Source organism: Otolemur garnettii, unplaced genomic scaffold (genome assembly GCF_000181295.1).
Source record: "Otolemur garnettii isolate 467f Iridium unplaced genomic scaffold, OtoGar3 scaffold00123, whole genome shotgun sequence".
NCBI lineage: Eukaryota > Metazoa > Chordata > Mammalia > Primates > Galagidae > Otolemur > Otolemur garnettii.
This window is the reverse complement of record NW_003852518.1, coordinates 1,328,601-1,348,287: the sequence shown is the minus strand read 5'-3', so window position 1 is coordinate 1,348,287 and position 19,687 is coordinate 1,328,601. Positions and strand designations below refer to the sequence as shown.

Here is a 19,687-nt window from a genome sequence, read left to right as displayed (position 1 = left end):
ACTTGGTTGCTTGCAAATTTTTCTCTTTCATTCTGACTTTCGCTAGTTTAACTACAACATGTCTAGGAGATGCTTTGTTAGAATTGAGTCAATCTAGGGCTTAATATCCATCTAGAAGGTTTATGTCTGGATCTTTGGCAATGCTTGTTAAATTCTCAGCTATATTGTGGGTCATTACAAAAGTTATGAGATACATAAAAATCAAGAAACATAAAATCCACACAGACAGAAACATGTGACATTGTTCTAGCAATACTGATAAGCGCAAGTCAATATTTGCACAGATGAATCAGAAAGGACACTGTCAATCATGTTTCTTGAAGTGAAATAATGGACTATATCACAGTCTGCCTCAGAGTTTCATAGTTATCCACATAATATCTACTAAAGCTTCCATGCTTTGGGGACTCTCTTCTTCTCCTTCAGGAACATCTCTACTTTGTACAATTGTATGCTTGATGTAGTCCCACAACTCTCTAAGAAATTGCTCTGCTTTTACTCCCTTTTTTCCTGCCTCTTTAAATGGCTTGTGTTCAAGTTCTGAGATTCTTTCTTCTCCATGTAATCGATTATTCAAACTTTTTAGTATATTTTGAAATTCCCCTACTGCCTCCTTCAATTCTTTAAGCTCTGTTATATCCTTTCTAATTTGGCCTAGATCCTTGGAGACTTTTTCTTTCATTTTGTTTATTGGTTGAAATATATTTTGAGTGTCTTTTTGGTGGTTTTCTACTTTCTGTTCAATTCCCTTCATCATATTTGCCATCCATAATCTGAATTCCATTTCTATCATTTCCACAGTTTTTTTGTAGTTTAAATGTTCTGCAGTAGCTCCATTGTGATCCTTTGGGGAGGATGATCTGGTGTGGTTCTTCATGTTGTCAGAGGTTTTATTGCTGAGTTCTCCTCTTGCTTGTTTCTTTTTATTTTATTTCCTTCTTTTTCATTCTTCTCTATTTTCCTCTTTACCTTTGTTCTTCTTTGATTCTAGGGTCTGAGTTTTCAGTAACCTTATGGTACCTTCTTGCTGAGGTACAAGTCTCTCTAGGGTCATTCCCTGCTGTTCTTTTGCTCTTTCTTGTTCTGCTGCACACCTTCTTCCTGTGGACTTTCCTGTAGTTTCTGGCACTTACCCCTCAGAATCACACCCATACTAGGATTGTTAGTTTTACTTTTTTATCTAAAACTTTTCCTTCTTCAAGAGTCAATCTGGTGGTTGGAGTCTCTGGTCAGTCATCTTGATAACCCCCCAAAAAGATAATCCCATTTATATGTTTTTTAAAAAAAAAATTAGTACTAATTCTTACTATGTGAATGTTAATTAAAAAAAAACTTTACTAGCATTTTTAACATATATCATGTAGTAAAATACTGGATAGCTCACTTAGATGATAATATTTTTATATAGATTCAATGGGGGTTTTTTTGGTGGCAAATCAGCTCCAATGAAAATCTACCTTAGTTAATGTATATACTCCATAATCTTGCTATACCCCAGAATTCTTTTTTTTTTTTTTTTTGACGTTTTTGGCCAGGGCCAGGTTTGAACCCCCTACCTCCAGTATATGAGTATATGGGGCTGGCACCCTACTCCTTTGAACTACAGGTGCCAACCTACCCTAGAATTCTTGAGGGTAATGTTCACCCTGGAATGTTCCTCTACATATTAATAGTGTTGCTCCCATAAGTCCACACAAAAACTTATGTGTGAATGTTCTAACAGAATCATTTATCATCTCCAAAACCTAGAAACAAGAAAATTCCCTTCAGCAAGTGAATGGATAAACATACTAGAATATACCCATATAATGGAATAGTATGTATTTAACAATGAAAAAGAACAAATGCAACACCCAACAATAGTGATGAATCTTAAATACACATTACTCAATGGAAGAAGCCAGACCCCAAATGCTATGTTATGTATGGTTCCATGTATATGACATCCTAGAAAAGGCAAAAATATATCTTTAAATAATTTCTATTTAAAATTGAAAACTTGAAGAGACCAATTCTTAGTCCATAGCTCTAAACACATTTTTTTTTTTTATTGTTGGGGATTCATGGAAGGTACAGAGAAGCAGGTTACATTAATTGCTTTTGTTAGATAAGGACCCTCTTATATTTGTGTCCCTCCCCCCAAAAGGTGTACCACATCCCTTGACTCCCCACTCTCTCCCTTCTTTCCTTTCTTAGCTCTTCCCATCCCCACCCAAACACTTTTTAATTAGAAAAATACAGTAATTATTTAATGCTTATTATCTTAATACCAATAATTCAACTATTTATGTTTTCTCTTTTTTCTTAAGTGTGAGTCCAAGTTCTCGAAGTAAATACATTCCTTTGTATACGTAAGTAATGTTTCTCAATATTTTAAAAATACTAGACCTACGTGCCTGTAGTCCCAGCTACTTGGGAGGCTGAGGCAAGAGAATCACCTAAGCCCAGGAGTTGGAGGTTGCTGTGAGCTATGTGATACCATGGCACTCTACTGAGGGCAATAAAGTAAAACTCTGTCTCTACAAAAAAAAATACTAGATCTACTTAAGTTGTTCTGCCTTTCAGCTCATTTATGTTTGCAATTCACATTTTACAATAACTTTAATTACTTGTGTACATTATAACTGATATCTAATATTTCCTGACACAATATTTATTTAATGTCAGGGGTTCCACTGAAGGTTTAATTTCAGTTTGAAAAGAAAAAGAAAAGAAGAGGGGTATATTTTGTTTATTTTTTCAAATGGGTATCTAATGAAATAAAATATCTTGAATGCTGCTACTATTTGGATATTTCAACCAAAATGACTGCTATTTATAATTGATGTGGAAGGGATGGTTGCTGATTAACACTAAAGAGAAAGAAGAGCCTCCTCTTATTTTTCCATGTTTAAATCCGACTTTCCATGGATGACAAAGAAGTACATTTTGGGTAGTCCCTTTTTTAGATGGAAGAATAACCTCGGAACAAAGTTGATTCAAGAACATGGAGGAGAGGTCCAAAACTTTGCTCCTTGTCCTCCCTCCCTCATCACTGTTGCCTCTTCTGCTCTACAATGGAGTTGACCAGTGTTCCTACTAGTGGCATCTGAAGCCCTTGGGACACTGACTGGCATCAGCTCAGCCTCTTGGATTTTCTCTAAAGTCTCCAGGGACATGTTACTAGTTGCTCATGCTTTAAAGGCAAAACAGCTATTACCCTCATTCTTGCTCAAACTTGAGACCAAATAGCGGGGAATCTCCTGCTTTAAAGAAGAGCAAATCACCTTTATGTTTTTAAAGAAAATTGTTTCATCATCAATACTTTAATGTTTTGTGTTTTGAGCTTTGGATCTCTTTTGACAAATTCATTTTCCTATGGAAGTTAGAACACTGTCCACTGCTTCTTCTATGTTTCTTATCAAGAAATATATGGCTCTTTCCACCCAAACAGTGGTCACGTGCAGTCTACAAATGCAGATGATGTTGACAACCCCTATGGAGACATGGCATCTCTGGCTGAACCTCGGTGCTCTAGGCCTCACTATTATACCAACACAAGTTGGTGAGTCTCACTTGTAATTATTTCACTTTTTATTATTAAAAATGAAAATGATGATGGGCTTTATCATATATGAAGGAATACAAAATGGCCTGTTATTGAGCATAGCTTAAGAAGAGCTGTTTCCTGAAGGAAATATAGTTTGTCACACAGGAGATTACAAGTCTGGGGACTGATTCACCCATCACTTCATCTCTCTGATCACAGTTTCTTCATCTGAAACCAAGAAAGGTGTTTGCAGAGGATCAATAAAGTTTGAGACACTGATTGTGTCGCTAAACATATTCTGAGACAATCAGTAGCAAATCATTAGTAAAGGTAGCATTAGTAAAGATAGAACTGGGCTCTTTTTCAAAAAGAAGATATGTGGCTTGTCAGGGCTTTCCAGGACATTGGTCTGGGTAGATGACAGGCATAGTCCAGTAACCCTACAAATTGTTTGCTGTCAGAGGCAAGGAGATAACATAAGATCAGTGTGTACCATGCTTTGGTGTTTGAAATTTGTCACCATAATCTTTATATATATAATAGATATGCTTATATATGTTATGAAATATATGTTTATGATTTTATACTTATTATAAATATATTTTTATATATTTACACACACACTTTTGCCCATAGTGTGTGTGTGTGCTGAGGCTCAGTAAGATTAAATTACTGCTCTAGGGTTCATAAGACAGGCTCAAAGCTGAAATCCTCTCTTCTCGTCATGCCACTGAGCTGTCAAGCATCAGAGACATTGTATCATTGGTTTGTATAATGATTGGGAAATCCTGCAGTTTTTGTGCATGGCAATAGCATGAGTCACCATAGTATTTTAAAGGTTAATCAATTTCTTTTCTTTCTAAAAGATCAGTTTTGCCCATGAGACAAACTAGTTAAATTTCACATCAGCTGTCCTTCAGACATATTCTGTTGCTTGTTAAATACATTACTGTCTTCTACAATAATTTTGATGTTTTCTATGTTAACTATTTTGTGCTACTTGGCCAAACTAAAAAAACTCACTTTAGTTTTAAAATATAGCTTTGTGACCTATCTCACTGAAGAATCTAATGAGTCTGCCTAATTCCATGAAAATATCATTTAAAAAAATGAAGTACTGTGCTAAGAACTATAGTGATATAAAGATTAAAAAGGCAAACGTTTTTCAAGTAGTTAAAACCTTGGTGGATGGATAAGCTCTGTACACAAATAATCATAATATAAAGAAAGATGAAATAAATCCAATTGAAAACTCAGTTTAGCATTTTTGAAGCATAGTTAATCACTTTCACACATAATGAACTTGAAGCCTGTCACATGCTGAATCCTGAGGAAGGAGCCAGTTGGTAAGTTTCTTTCATAAATTCCACAAGGAAATCATTACTATTAAATGTGATAATTCTAAAAATATTAAAGGAAGAATATTATAATAAAACCAATTTTAAAATATTTTTCAGGCACAAATATTTAATAATATTTCTTATTTGAAACATGTTTTCATTTTGAGATTTTTTAATGAGAAATATTCTTCTAATGAATCAAAACATATTCTTTTGAATTGTTCTTCAAAGGTCATGAAGAGTAGTCTGGTAGAATTTTCAAAAATTGATGTAAGAACATGAAATTTAACTCAAATCAATTTAGGAGAGTAGCATTCTATCTCATCTTGCTGTTAATTTTTGTTTATAAGGAAATAAAATTATGAATGGATCCTGTAAAAGAACTGAAGGCATTAAGTATACTTATCGGATTTGGGCACTAGAGGGCCTCCAAGGTTGCAAAGTTTTCCCTTTTTAACAGAATCTTAATCTTTTAACACAAGGAAATGTTTTCCTTTTGTATAATGCAATATTTATAGATTGAAAAAGATACAGCAGCATGTGTAGTTTTCACAATACTACATTGAGCCAAAGGCACAATACAGAGTACATAGAATATGTCGTTTGCATAGAGACCAAAACTCAGAAATGTGTAAGCTTTCTTTGTGCCAAGTAGGAAAAGGATACCATCTTAAACACAAATGTGACTCTTCCTGAATTTTCTCACCTCAAATTTTCTTGGTGAGAAAAATATTGGTGTGTGATCATCTTCATGGTTTTCCTCATGTTTGGCCACACCCCTACACCTCCAAAGGAAGCCCAGCTCCACGAGGGGTCAAGGCTGCTGACTCCTGAGTTCAATCAGTCCCATTGCTGGAATTATAGATTTTCCAGGGATTTAAAGTTTTTCAAACTTTTCTCATGGGATGATTTTGTTTTCTGGTCATTGAATCATCCAACATGTCCAGTGCTTTTTATATGTATTGGTGGTGATTATGCTAACAGTTTAAAAAATAGTTTGTTATTTTTGTTGTAGAACTGAATCTGATCATTATAGCAAAAAATTAATTACAGAAAAATTAATATAATAAAAATGTCACCAAACTCTCACATAAAAGCACAACCATTGTTAACATTTTGGTCTATTTCCATCTGTAATATGCACCTTCGAGTCTGTCTTTTGTATATTTATACAACTATGCCCACACTACACAGAGTATTTTTGCTGCCGTAACATTACAACATAGTGGTGGGTACATGTCTTTATGAACTCAGCATCATTTCTGTTTGTGTAGACGTCCTGGAATTGCCTCATTCATTTAAGTTACATTAGTAAATTACTTCCTGTTTTTGCCATGATAATGTTCTCAAATTCTTTTTACATGAATCTTTCATCATTTGGAGTTATTTGAATAAACTTAAGGAATACTCCTTGAAATGCATTCTGGGTCCAAATACATGGTGGCCATAAAGTTCATGTGCAATTTAAAAATTGCACAAAGACTTCATTTCCACCTATATATAAACATTCTTAAATTTATTGTTAAATCGTTTTCTGGTGGAATTATATAAACGTACAGGGAGCTGGTGTTTCTGCTCAGTATGTGTGCTCCCCTTTAATCTTCACAATGAAGCTCATCTAACATCACCTTATTTTTTTCTTCCAAGTATGTTCGTTATAAAGGCAATTTTTAAAGTGTGGAAAGGAAAATATTGTTTCCATTTTCAATCCTAATATTAAAAGTTCAGTTTATTTTTAGATTCCTTTCACTGGGTATCTTTGAACATGTGCAGTGTGTGTGCAGTGTACGTGCATGTGTGTGCCGTGTGTGCCACGTATGCATGTGTGTGCCACGTGTGCTGTGTGTGCCGCGTGTGCCGTGTGTGCGTGTGCAGTCGTGTTGCATGTGTGTGCCGTGTGTGCCACGTATGCATGTGTGTGCCACGTGTGCTGTGTGTGCCACGTGTGCCGTGTGTGCCACGTGTGCCGTGTGTGCCGCGTGTGCCGTGTGTGCCGCGTGTGCTGTGTGTGCCGCGTGTGCCACGTATGCATGTGTGTGCCACGTGTGCTGTGTGTGCCGCGTGTGCTCTTCCTGCTGTGCGTGCCATGCATGCATGTGTGTGCATGTGTGTTCTGTGTGTGCCGTGTATGCCATGTGTGCATGTGTGTGCCATGTGTGCCGTGCACACCGTGTGTGCATGTGTGGGCTGTGCGTGCTGCGTGTGCTGTGTGTGCCATGCGTGTGCAAGACTAGAGGCGTGCTGGTCATTCTTCCCATGTAAACATCTTCTTACTGGCCTCATAGTATTCTACCCCCAAGTCCTGACCAAAGTATTTTTCCTACTGTAAACAAAATAATGAAAACAACCTTTTTCACATTTATGCAGGCATTCCTGTAGAATGCATCCCTACAACATGGAATTATTGCCTGAGTTTTCTTGTTAAATTTAAAATTTTTTTTTAATTTGGTAAGCATACCCAACTATTAAATGATATTTGGAGCTAAGAAGGTCAAAATATTAATGTGGCTTCTACTGCACTTCCTCACTTGTGATTTGAGATTAAGAAAATCCAAAATATCCATTGGGCTCAATAGGCATTATTGAATTTCAGCATTAGCTTTGCTGAAATTTATTTCAGCATTGTTTATTTCTTCAACACACATGTATTGTTGAGCTGTGTACTGTTCAGGAAGGTTTTTTTTTTTTTTTTAAATGATATGAATTCAACCTGTTGCAACCCAGCCCATTCCCATGCCCGCCCCCTCCAGGGTGGCAGAGAACATGCTTCTCAGGCCATTCCCAGGCCCTCTTCTTCCCCCTAAGGTTGCCAGGAACAGAGCTGTAACCTTTGTTACCCAAACTGTGACTACTGCTATCTGAACTGTAACCATTGCTACCTTAACCACTGCCACCCAAGCTGTAACCATTGATACCTAAACTGTAAACCCAAACTGTAACCCTGCCAACGGTGCTCTGCCAATGGCAACATTTCTTGTACACAAAAAAGGGTATAAAAGACAAAAAAACCCTACACTTCGGGGCCGCTTGTCTTAGGACAATGGCTCCCTGCGCAGGTGAGAATAAATCACCAATAATTTACATCAGTGTGGGTCCAAGTCCATTTTTCCAAGTCCTTTAAGTTATTTCAAACCCCACTCATAGCCTGTGTTAAGCACAAAAAATTAGGTAAGATGGAGATAAAGATTTCCTCCTCTCCTTTTTATCAGATTTTTTTTTGTCCTTTTCTTTAATGCAAGATCCATATTTTTTGTCAGGACTCAATGAAGGTTGAAGAGAAGTCTGGTGCCTTTTAGTAATTATTTTACAGTTCCATGTACTTTCTATACTTTGCAGTCATGAGTCATCAGTACATGACTACTGACCAAAGTGTCATGGCAAATCTGTGCAGTCACAGTCCAGCAGCACTTAATCTTTGTCCTCCCTAAGCCCATGGAAAGAGCTGCTGGGAGTGCTTTCCCTTTCTTCAATGGACTCTAAATGTCAGAGCTGGATATGTGTGTCCTACACATACACAGGGGAGGACTCTGGGATCTTACAACGTGCACCTCTCCTGGTTTTTTCCAAAGGAGAAACAGGTCTGGTACACGTAAGCCGAGGCCCAGATGATGGAGCTGCTGGTGCAGCCACTTTGTGATCCCAAACCGGCTACTCACAGGCACCATTGGCTTATTTGGCCAAACTAAGCAGCTTCCTCCATGGGGCTGTCCTCCACAGAGGTGTAATCTTTTATCTCACATTGCTTCATCTTTACTTGTGGTTTTTGAACTCAGAGATTTCTGTGAGGAAGCCTTTGCAGGAGGAATTGTCTGAAATGGACCCCCAGGGCGCCCCGGGCAAGGTCTGAAATATAAAAAGGAGGCTTCCCTGCAGGTCACTGGGCTGTGTTGCAGCTGAAAAAAAAAATCTTACCACAAACCAGGTTGAAGAATAACTATGAATAGCAGTTCCTTACATTAGCCCAGCACTTCTGCCTTCATAGAGAACTTTCACATCTACTCTCTCCTCTGTTGTTGAAATAGTGTGATGAGACCAGAGGTCCAAGAACCAGTTCTAGGCCCATTTTTCAGGTGAGGAGGTTGAGGCCAGAGAAAATGACGGAGGTCACTCATCTCCTGAGTGGTGAAGAGAAGTCCACAGAATTGGCCTCTTAATCCCCAGGGCAAGCTCCTGCTCTTAATCCACACCCAACATGCTTTTCACTTCTAGCAAATAACTATCTGATGGGGATGCAGCCTCCTCTACAAAACAAGTGTTTTAAAATATGTTATTTCCACATCTCCTAAATGGAAAAAGTAAAAATTCTTAGAACAGAGGAGGAAAAAATAATATGTTCCCTAGATGATACTAACAACAACAATAAAACTATAATTCCTGAAAAGTTATCTTGAGGCCACAACATCTTATCATGTTCAGAGAAATATGGTCCAATGACCAAAGCTCATTGCAAAATGATTCTAGCTTTATTTGTGTTTCTCATTGAGTAATAAAATCAGACAAATCCCAACTGGCAAGGACCTCCTGTGCTTTCTTCTCTAGCTGGGTCCTCTTCGATTTCTCTGCAGCTCCCCCTCTCTCAGCCCTCTGGGTGGACACTCCATGGAGTGCAAGGCTGGACCTTTCCAATCTTACTCCTATTCCCAATTTCCTCTCTGCTTTCCATCCTGCCTTCCTGCTGCTACACTTGTGGTTCCCCTCACACTGATTCTGCACCTGCTGTGTGCTGAGCACTGCCAGCCCTTCACCTGCATCACATCACCCCAGCACCCCTTCACAGGAGGCACAGAACCCTGACTACTGCAGATGATGGGTGAGGATGTTAGGGGGTGAAACAGTGATGACTTGAGATAATCGCCAGAATAATTAAGGAGACCAAGACCAAGTAACATTTCAGCAAGAAAGGAAAAGTTTTAATGGTTTGAACAGCAAACCAGGCCCATCCTACAGACCATAGGCACTGAGAATAGCACAGTGCTGGATTTTATACATGACTTTTAAGAGGTGTCAGCTGCTGCTTAGAAATTTCTCAGAGTCTTGATCAATTCTGTTCCCATAATAACATGTATCTAGTTGTCCATGTCAGAAAGTCCCAGGAACATTAATCAGTTCCCCCAAACAACCAGATCCCCAACACAAACCACCTGCAAGGTCTCAATTAGCCCCAATCCCATAAAGGCTCAGGCCAGCCTGACCCAAACCTGTCCAAAATAGCCTAACCTCCTCCACCACCCACCTTGCTCATGTCTAACTATCTCCCTAACACGGATAGCTCAGAAAGCTTCAGTTCAGGTCTGAGGTCCCAGGCTGGTCAGGCTAAATGCACCTGGCTTAGGCATCTCGCTTACTTATTTGTGTTCTTTGCCCATTTGGATTCTTTAAACCTCTAGATGTACATTTTTTAAATGTGCTTATTCATGTGAAAGCTATCAGGACCCAGGTTTGCTTGATTTTCACCTAGAACTGTACCTTATACAGAATAGCTCAAAATACAAGATGGACACATTGATTTGAATTCACATTTACATGCCGCCCTGAATAAATGCAGTCTACTCTGAGCTACCCAGGCTCTCCTAGCCAGGCTGGGAACAGTGCCAGTGATCTTCCCCACCCAGCCTGATGACACTGTATCTGAAGTCCAGGCCTTCTGGGCTGGGGCAAGTTCTGCCAGCTGCCAGTGCAGTCGGCTCTGGGCACATTATTAGACTCTGTCTGGGTTGATCCCTTCATCTGTAAAGCGGACATGATAATGGAACCTGTGGCACAGAGTTATAGTGAGATTAAACAGTCAGCTCATGGAAAGCACTTAAGAGGGTGCCTGGAATATAGCACGCTCAGGGAGTACGAGTTCTGCCTGTAGGGTACAGAGAGATGTTGTATGTGGGCCTCCATTTTTATCCACATACACACTACACATATTCTATACGTGAATACAACATGGTTCTCCTCCTCCTTTATTTTCTATTTAGCTTTCAGTCATATACCATCTGTGCTCCCTTTTTCTAACTGAACTATTAAACTTCCTATTTTCTGAAAGTATTTTATTTCTATTTTATCATGATTTGTTGAAAACCTAGGCAATAATACATTCAAATTTATCCATAAATTAATGACATCCAGTCTTATTTGGGAAGAGGAGGCACAAAGGAGGTGTTCAAAGGACTAAAAGCTATGGAGCAGAGACAAAAATGAAAACTTTCTCATTTTTAAATTGGTTTCTGCTTCACTTGAATGGGGAGGGGCTAGAATTCTTTGAACATCCAACTAGTCTGGAAATCCATTTCGTAGCCTATATATTTCAAAGTCTTTAATAGCTTTGTTTCCTCCAGCTGAAAAACACCTCCTACCAGCAGCAGTCTAAGTTTCCCCCAGGGAATATTCTCTTCTTGATATGAGGTCACTATCTTGCAATTATGATGGCAAAAATTCCCCTTGTGATATTTCTGCTTGCAAGGGTTAAATGGACTAGATTTAGAAGCAGTGTGAGAACTTTTATTCAAATATTTGATCATTTGTTATGCAACCTAATTCATTCTCAAGCCAAAACAGCTGCTCTATCTACTATCTTATAGTGTGTTATTGTTAGATATGATGTCACTTAGTGTCATGTAACACACGATACACATTTAGCATCAATAACCTGCATGCCCCAGAGGTAGGAGGTGGCATAGCTGTGCAACGTTTATATCAAGCCCTTCTGTGATGGACAAATCGCCGCTTCCATCCCTCCTACTTTGGAACTTCTCTAATAGGAGGCTGTGCTTTTAGCCATATGTTAATTCTGCAGGTGTTTTAGATGAAGTGGAAAAAACCTGTCACACAGATGGAGGGGATTTCCTTTGTAACATGCATGGAAGCTTTAAGCACAAGTCACAGAGCTGGGTGGAAGGGGCAGCCTGCTCACCGACTGGTCCTACCCTCACTGGGCCACGCCCACAGTGGTGGCCTTTTGCTTTTCTCTGCCTGAAGCCAGCACAGCAAGCTGAGGCCATAGCCCTGATACAATTCTGCACATTTGACTGAGCCTCATGATCTGCAAACAGCATGTTACTGTGCCACAACCTTCAGTGTAAACCTTCCTTCCTCACTCCTTGCAGTCAAGGCAGTGTGTGGTCACCAGAACACAGCCTGAGCCCCACACTGGGCCTGGCCCTGTAAGGCGGCCTCTCCCATCCTCAGGGGAAAATCCGTGTAAACCATTTGTGTGCTGTCAGGCAAAACTGGCAGTCTTCGTGTTGCTCTCTGAGTTACCTGCTTCCAGCTAGCTTTCAGACGCTTATTTCCCTTTTCTAGAGAGGGCTTCCATACACGTGCAAGAACTTCACCCTACATTCTTATGCTTTCTTTTTTTCTCCCTATCTCCCTGGTAGGGAAAAGAAAAGGGAAGCAGAAAATTTGGTGAAGTTAAATCAAACAAGCTGAGTGAAATCAATATGCTGTTTACATTTGATTTCAATGTGTAGTTTTGGGAAATCATCTGAAGTCTATAATATAGAGCATTAATTGGGATAAGGAGGACATTTGAGAAAAAACACAGCTGTAAATGAAAGAGTATATTTCTTTTTTTTTTTTTTAAGAGACAGAGTCTCACACCATCACCCTCAGTAGAGTGCTGTGGTGTCACAGCTCACAGCAACCTCCAGCTCTTGGACTTAGGCTGTTCTCTTGCCTCAGCCTCCTGAGTAGCTGGGACTACAGGCACCTGCCACAACACCTGGCTATTTTTTGTTGCAGTTTGGTTCAAATCCCACCCTCTGAATATGGGGCCAGTGCCCTGCCCACTGAACCACAGGCACCACCCAAGAGTGTATTTCTTTAAAATATTGGTGTCTGCATTAGAGTTATGTGTGGAATACGGGTCTGCTCCTTTGTCAAGAACTGTTATCTTCTTTCATTATGCAACAGAGCTCAGCAGTGAGTCATGTCTGTAAAAGACATGGAAATTTAAAATAAGAGAAAATACACACTTGAAATAAGTCTTGTCAATGCTGGAGTACAGCTGTCTTCTAAGCACCTGTGCTTCACTGTGGCTCATGCCTGTGACCTTTCCTGTTTGGGCAGCCCAAGTTCCATACCTTACACAGAAAGAAAAATTAGGTGGCCTCTTCCTTTATATTTTTCATACTTAGGTGCTAGTTACCATGACCATTTCATAAACCATTATTTTAATTTCCTCTCTTTTAACTCTTCACTTTAGTGCTGCAAATATTCCAGGATATACTGGCAAGGTTCATTTCACAGCCACCCACCCATCAAATTCTAATATTCCATCAACAACCCCATCACCAGATTCAGAACTATACCGGTAAGTATGAATCCTATTACTCAGCTCGCCCAGATACATTAGGAGGGGAAATCCTCATTATGTTTATTCCACTAAAGAATAACTAAATACTAAGAGGAAATTTGCATGGCTTTAAAAAAATGGAGCATCAAGTCCAAAAAATGGAGAACAGTGAATTTTCCTACCAAGGGCAACTTTAGTAGGCTTTATGCAGGCTTCCTTTTTGAATCTTACCCCAAATTACATTGAAAGCCAGATCTAGATGAATGGTAATGCTGATGTTGCTAAAAGAAGCATATTAAGATATTTAAGGGGCATAAGGGGGACAGCACCTTTGCCTCTGAGTGTCACAGCTTTGCTTACATGAGGTCTGAAAATTAAGTTCAGGAACTCGTCGTAGAAAAAGTGCTACGGGTCTCGCTGCTGGATCTCACTATAGTCACCTCCGAGATGCTCCCTTGGCCTCCTAGTGACCATGAGGTATGCAGCCCATTTTGTAGAAGGAGCTCCCAAAACTAATATACGACCTCGTTCATCATCCTTCTGCATTATCATCATAAATGCACAGGAAATACTTACATCAGATATGCATTTCCTTGTAAATTCACCTTATTTTTTATAAAAAACAAAATTCTGTTATAAGTCATGTATTTTTTTTTTTTGAGACAGAGCCTCAAGCTGTCCCCCTGGGTGAAGTGCTGTGACATCACAGCTCACAGCAACCTCCAACTCCTGGGCTCAGGCGAGTCTCCTGCCTCAGCCTCCCAAGGAGCTGGGACTACAGGTGCCCGCCACAACACCTGGCTATTTTTTGGTTGCAGCCGTCATTGTTTTTGGCAGGCCCAGGCTGGATTTGAACCTGCCACCTTAGGTGTATGTGGCTGGCACCTTAGCCACTTGAGCCACAGGTGCCAAGCCAGTCATGTCTATTTTTAAACTCCATTTTTTGCGAATTGGAAACATGAGGCTGCTGAGCACTCCTTGCACATTATTGCTCCTTATGACCCAGTGTGAAAGCATCTGGACATCCTGGCCTTGGAGAAGAGATGCACAGTTTTGAAAATTCAATACAGGCTGACCCAGGTCTAGAGGCTCGCTCAGGGCAACACAGCAAGGCAGGGATGGAGGAGAGAGCAGGGAAGCTCTCCCCCAAAGGGCACCTTTTTCCCGTAGGTCACATTCTTTCTGTAGAAGATTCATTTATCAAACGTTTCTTGAGCATCGAGTCTGGGCCAGGCACTGCTGAAGGCACTGAATATACAGGGTTGCGGTGAAGCTCCCAGGTCTCAGCAGTTTGTGTTCTGGTGTGAAGGGCAGATAGTGCAGAAGTAGCAGGTCACTGAAGAGAAGAACTGACCGGAGGCATTGAAAGGTGCTGTGAGGAGGAAAGCCAGGCTGCCGGAGGACAGCTGCCCTCAGGAGGATGCATGTTGGGCCTGGGGGTCACAGAGGGCTATCTGAGGAGGTGACCAGCAGGTAGTGGGCACTGAGTCAGAGCTCCTACCCTGACAGAATTTTTAAACTTTCAAAAAAGCAGTGACCATGAGTAACTGCCAGGAACGGGCCTCCTGGGCTGTGGCTCCCAGTCCACCCAAGTACGCGTCACCTCAGTCACTCATCTACTTGATGGCTGAGGTGTGTGGCCTTTCGTGGGCCAGCCCATGTTTACTGTGCTCCCATAAATTCACAAGAACTGTTTGCAAGGAGCTCGCCATCTCCAGTGAGCAATAAATAAACAGCCACAGCAGAGGGCGATGACAGCATGAGGACACTGATAATCACTTCCACTGAGTGAGTGATTCCTCTCCTGCTTTGTGGGTAGTAACTCATGTCACTGCCCCAGGAACCCTGAGGGGAAGGGACAGGGTTTTACAGATAAGGAAACTGGGGCAGGCTGCAAGGGTATCTGTGTGGGGGCACATCAAGTCAACTTCACAGAGGAAGTGGTTTCACACAGCAGCTCTTGGAGGATCAGGACTTGGTCTCACAGGAATCTGAGGGCCACGCTGCATGTGAACAGGGCTTGGTGTGCTGCAAGGAGCCTGCAGGGAGCCTGCAGCCAGCAGCCCTTGTGGTGCAGTAAGAAACTGTGCATGGTGGCCCAGGGCCACAGCTCACCTTCTGTGTGCCATCGTACAGGGAACCTGACATCCCACGAGCCCTGTCTATGGGGCGTCTGCTCCCAGTGGGCCTCATTCAACACAATCTCTACCTTTCCAGGGTGATTCTGAGAATTTCTAGAAAGTCGTTTATTTTAAAAGTCGTTTGTTAGCTGTCTAAGCTAATATGTTGAATTTGGTTTTCTCTTAAGACACATTTTTTTCTCAGTCTCAATATTTACATGTATTTTTTATTTTAGAAAAACTCTACTGTGCATATCATCCTAACAACTGCACATTAAATTGGGATATGTGTGTATAGTAAAATGGGTACTACAGTGAATCAGATTAGCGTGTCCGTCAGGTCCACAGTTACCCATCCCCCTGCCCCGCCGCTAAGATCAGCTCTAACCCCCTCCTCACCTATAATCCTCATGCTTTATGTTACTGCTTTAGGTTTATTTGGCCTGCTTATCTGCTATTTTGTATCCCCTGATGTCATCCCTCCCTTTCCTCCTGGTCACCCTGCCACTCGTAACCCCTATTTTACCCTCTCTTTCTGTATATTTGACCCTCTTTTTTCTTTTTTTAGATTCCAGATATAAGTGTCATTATGCAATATTTTTCTCTCTTTGTCTGGCTTAATTTCACCTAGCAAAATGACCTCCAGCTCCACCTATGTTGTGGCAAATGGCAGGGTCTCTCTTACTAAGGCTGAATAATATTCCACTGTATACATAGATATTCCACAGTTGCTTCACCCCCTCATCCATCAACAGATAACTGGGTTCTTTCCATACCCTGGCTATTATGAATAACACTGCAGTGAAATGATTTCATTTTCCTTGAATATGTGCCCAGACAGGGACTGTTGGATCATACGGTATTTCAATTTTTAATTTCATTAGGAACCTCTGTACTATTTTCCACAATGGCTATACCAACCCACCAGTGTACAAGGCTTCCATTTCCCCACACTCTTGCCAGCATTTATCTCCTGTCTTTTTGACAATAGCCGTTATAACCGGTGCGAAGCACTATCTCATCGATTTGCATTTCCCTGATGGGTAGCAATGTTAAGCACCTTTTTATGTATCTGCTCACCATTTTTATCTCATCTTCAGAGAAATGTTATCCATGTTCTTTGCCCATTTTTAAAATTGGGTCATATGTTTCCTTGCGAGTGTTCACCCATTATCAGATATGTGGTTCCCACATGTGCTCTCCCACTCTGCAGGCTGCCTTTTCACAATATTAATTGTCTGCCTTTTGGTGCAAAAGCTTTTTAGTTTGATGTAGTCCCATTTGTTTGTTTTTACTTTTTGTAGCCTGAGCTGTTGGTATGATATGCAAGAAATCATTACCAAGGCCAATGTCAAGGCATATTTTTAAATATTACACATGCATTTCTAAAGGCAGAATTAGTAGACATTTAGACAATTAACACATTCTACTTCATGTGAGGGACATAAAGAAGCAATGTCAAAATTAGATGCATCCTTACTTAGACTTGCTGTCCAAAGATAGGTGTGATAAAATACTAAGGTTCGTTGATTCACAATTTAGGAAGGATCTGACTTCAAGCTTCTTTTTCAGTGCCTGGGCAAACATTTCCCTCAGCTTTCTGTCTGTTTGTTTATAATTCATCTTCTCACCCCAGGTATCTCAGTCCCCACCCCACCATCCTGGTGCTCTGACGCTTTTCCACAGCCACACAATCAAGCTATCCAATGTGTGGTAAAAGGTTCCTGTTGTCTTTCAGATAAATCTCTATTTCTAAAGTGAAAACTCTCCCCTGCTGTCACTACTAGATAAAAGAACTTGCGCCTTTCAGCCAGACACTCAGATTCAGACCCAGGCCCACAGGTGACTGCTGGGGATGGGGGACTTTACAATCATATCCCCTACACATGGTGCCGACTGCACATGTGGCTACCGTCCACTCCCCAGGGCAGGGACCCAAACCCTCTGAGGTGGCTTCTCTGGGGTTCTTATTCCCAAGGTGAAGATAAGTGTCACCCACAAGTACATGATGGTTGTGTTGAATCCAGATGTCCAGCTCTGTATCTCTTTTTTGGCCCCTAACAGTGGTTCCTAACAGGTGGTGGAACTCCAATGTGAGAAAGCACAGTGGGGAAGGAGGGAGAGGGAGTTTATATTAAAAAAAGAAAGAAATCTCTGAGCTAACACAAAGCTGGGCCCCTCAAGCCTGCCCTCATGTGCCTTCAAGGTTCCCCACCAGGGAGGATTGCCTCTGACTTTTTTGTGACACTGTATTTGATATTTTTTTTACTAAAAATTTCCAGTGAAAGTGTGAGCCCGGTTCTCTCTCTGATGAGTATCATGAGAACTTGGTGGCTTGGTGAGCTAACTTCCTCCTTACTGTGTCTCCTTGAGCTGATGCCCTTTTTCCTGTTATTTCTCAGAAGCCCTCTGCACGTGGGCACCCCCTGGGAACTCCTCCCTAGCATTAATCTCTTCCATCTTCCCCCTGCTCTTCCGTGAGGTGCTCCTGTCTTAGTAAAAGCCTGTGCCCCTTCCAGGATGGCCATCTTCAAACCATCCAGTGCTATGTGAGCCTGCGGTCACTTCCCCATGTCCCTCTCAACAGCCAGTCTCATCTACTGTCTCCTGGGCCACCCACACAGTCCCCTCAGACCCCAGGACTGTGCCCCTGATCCCCATGCCCACATGCTGTTTCATTGCCTCTCCTTTTCTCCCCAGAAGACACAGTCTCACTTTTCTGGAAGGCTCATCCTTGCCTCAATCCTGTGCAGTCCTGCCTCCTCCTTGCCCACCCTGCTGTCCAGTGTCTGGCCTCTCCCAGCTGGCTTGGTGTTTATGAAAAAAGCCAGTGGAGTGTCCCCACTGTTATCTCTTGAACTGCCACCCTGTTCTCTCCTCTACTTCCTTTCACTTCTGAGCTTCTTTTAAAAAACAGTCTCTCTCATTCGCTGCCTCCACGTCTAGCCCATTCTGTCCTGAGCTTCTTGCTTCTGGATTCTGCCACCACCAGTCAAGTAAAATGCTCCTGCCTTCCAGATTATAGACTGATGTGGACAAGAGGAAGGGCGGAAGAAACCTCCTTATGTGGAGGGCATGACAGGGGCATTCACCACAGACCTCTGTGGTTACTAACGCTGCAACAGGGTCCTGGATATTTTATTTGTTTTGGCCTAGAAGGCAAGGGGGCCCATGGCTACATGGTCCCTACACCACATTCTGGGTGAGGTGTTCAGCCCTCTCACCATGCCCTAAGATTAGTGTGGGGATGGGATGTGGAAGAAACAGGAAAGAGACAATCACAAGACATCTGGAGTGAGGAGATGCGTGTGTCAGGGACAGGGAGGAAGAGACGCTGTCAGTCTCCAAATCCTTGAGCCAGGAAACTTGACACAAGTGCTTCTGCAGACTCTTAGTTCCATCACAATCTAGTGTTTCCTTTACCTTCCTATTACAGATTTTTCTTGCTTCAACAACCATTTCTTACAACGCAATTTTGTTTTCAAAAAAGCAAACTAAAAAATGTAATTCATGGTGCTCATATCATAAAAACAAAGCTATTCTAGATGTACTCGTAACTTGCTGCTGCGTGCAAGCATCAGTGTGTGTGTGTGTGTGCGCGCGTGTGTGTTTCAAATGGCAAATTCACAACAAAATCACTTGGGGCCATGGGCTTGTAATAACCGGCCAATTCCTGTCAACTGGGACTCACCACCTCTGTGCATAAGGACTTTGAAAATGCTGGTAACCCATGGAGATAAAGCATCATTGGCAGAGGGCTCCATGTGTCAAAGGTCTTTTCTTTCTTTTGATTCTCACAACAAATCAGGCAGGGAAAATTTACTCCTACTGGATCTTAAGGAAGTCCATGCAGGAGCAGACTGCAGAAGGCCACGGGCAGTGGGAGACAGATTCCCCCACCCCCACCTTCCAGGCCCCTCACTCAGCTGGCAGAGGCCCGGTGGACATTCCTGCATCAGTTTCAGGACACCAGCCAGGTGAGCCTACTTCCAGGCTCTTGCTAGCTGCCTCCTCCAGACCTATGTCACAGCTATCAGTCACAGCTATGTCACAGCTATCACACCTCCTTTCTTAGCAACCAGGGTGATTCTAGACACAGAGCAGACTCCAAAGAAGCCAAGGGCTGTTCAAGTCTCTTGCCCACAACAAAATGGGATTGTTTGTTCTTATTCTTACTGATTAATTTGAGTTCTCTGTAGATTCTAGTTATCAGACATTTGTTGGAATCATAACCTGCAAAGATCTTCTTCCATTCTGAAGGCTGTCTGGGCAGAAGCTTTTAGCTTGATCAGATTCCAGCAATATATTTTTGGTTTTGTTTCAGTTGCCAGGGGGTCCACCTCATAAAATATTTTCCCAGGCCAATATCTTCAAGTGTTTTCCCTGCACTCTCTTCTAGTATTTTTATAGTTTC

General features: G+C 41.5%; 1 protein-coding gene across 1 annotated transcript in view; it reads left to right on the top strand.

Annotated features, from left to right (window-relative positions):
• The window catches only part of SPATA48 (spermatogenesis associated 48), a 72,128-nt gene that overhangs the window by 50,448 nt on the left and 1,993 nt on the right, over positions 1–19,687 (top strand). The window contains exons 6-8 of the mRNA XM_003797758.1: positions 2,310–2,351; positions 3,434–3,544; positions 13,064–13,171. Coding sequence (XP_003797806.1) covers positions 2,310–2,351; positions 3,434–3,544; positions 13,064–13,171 — 261 coding nt within the window. The remainder of the gene's footprint in view (positions 1–2,309; positions 2,352–3,433; positions 3,545–13,063; positions 13,172–19,687) is intronic.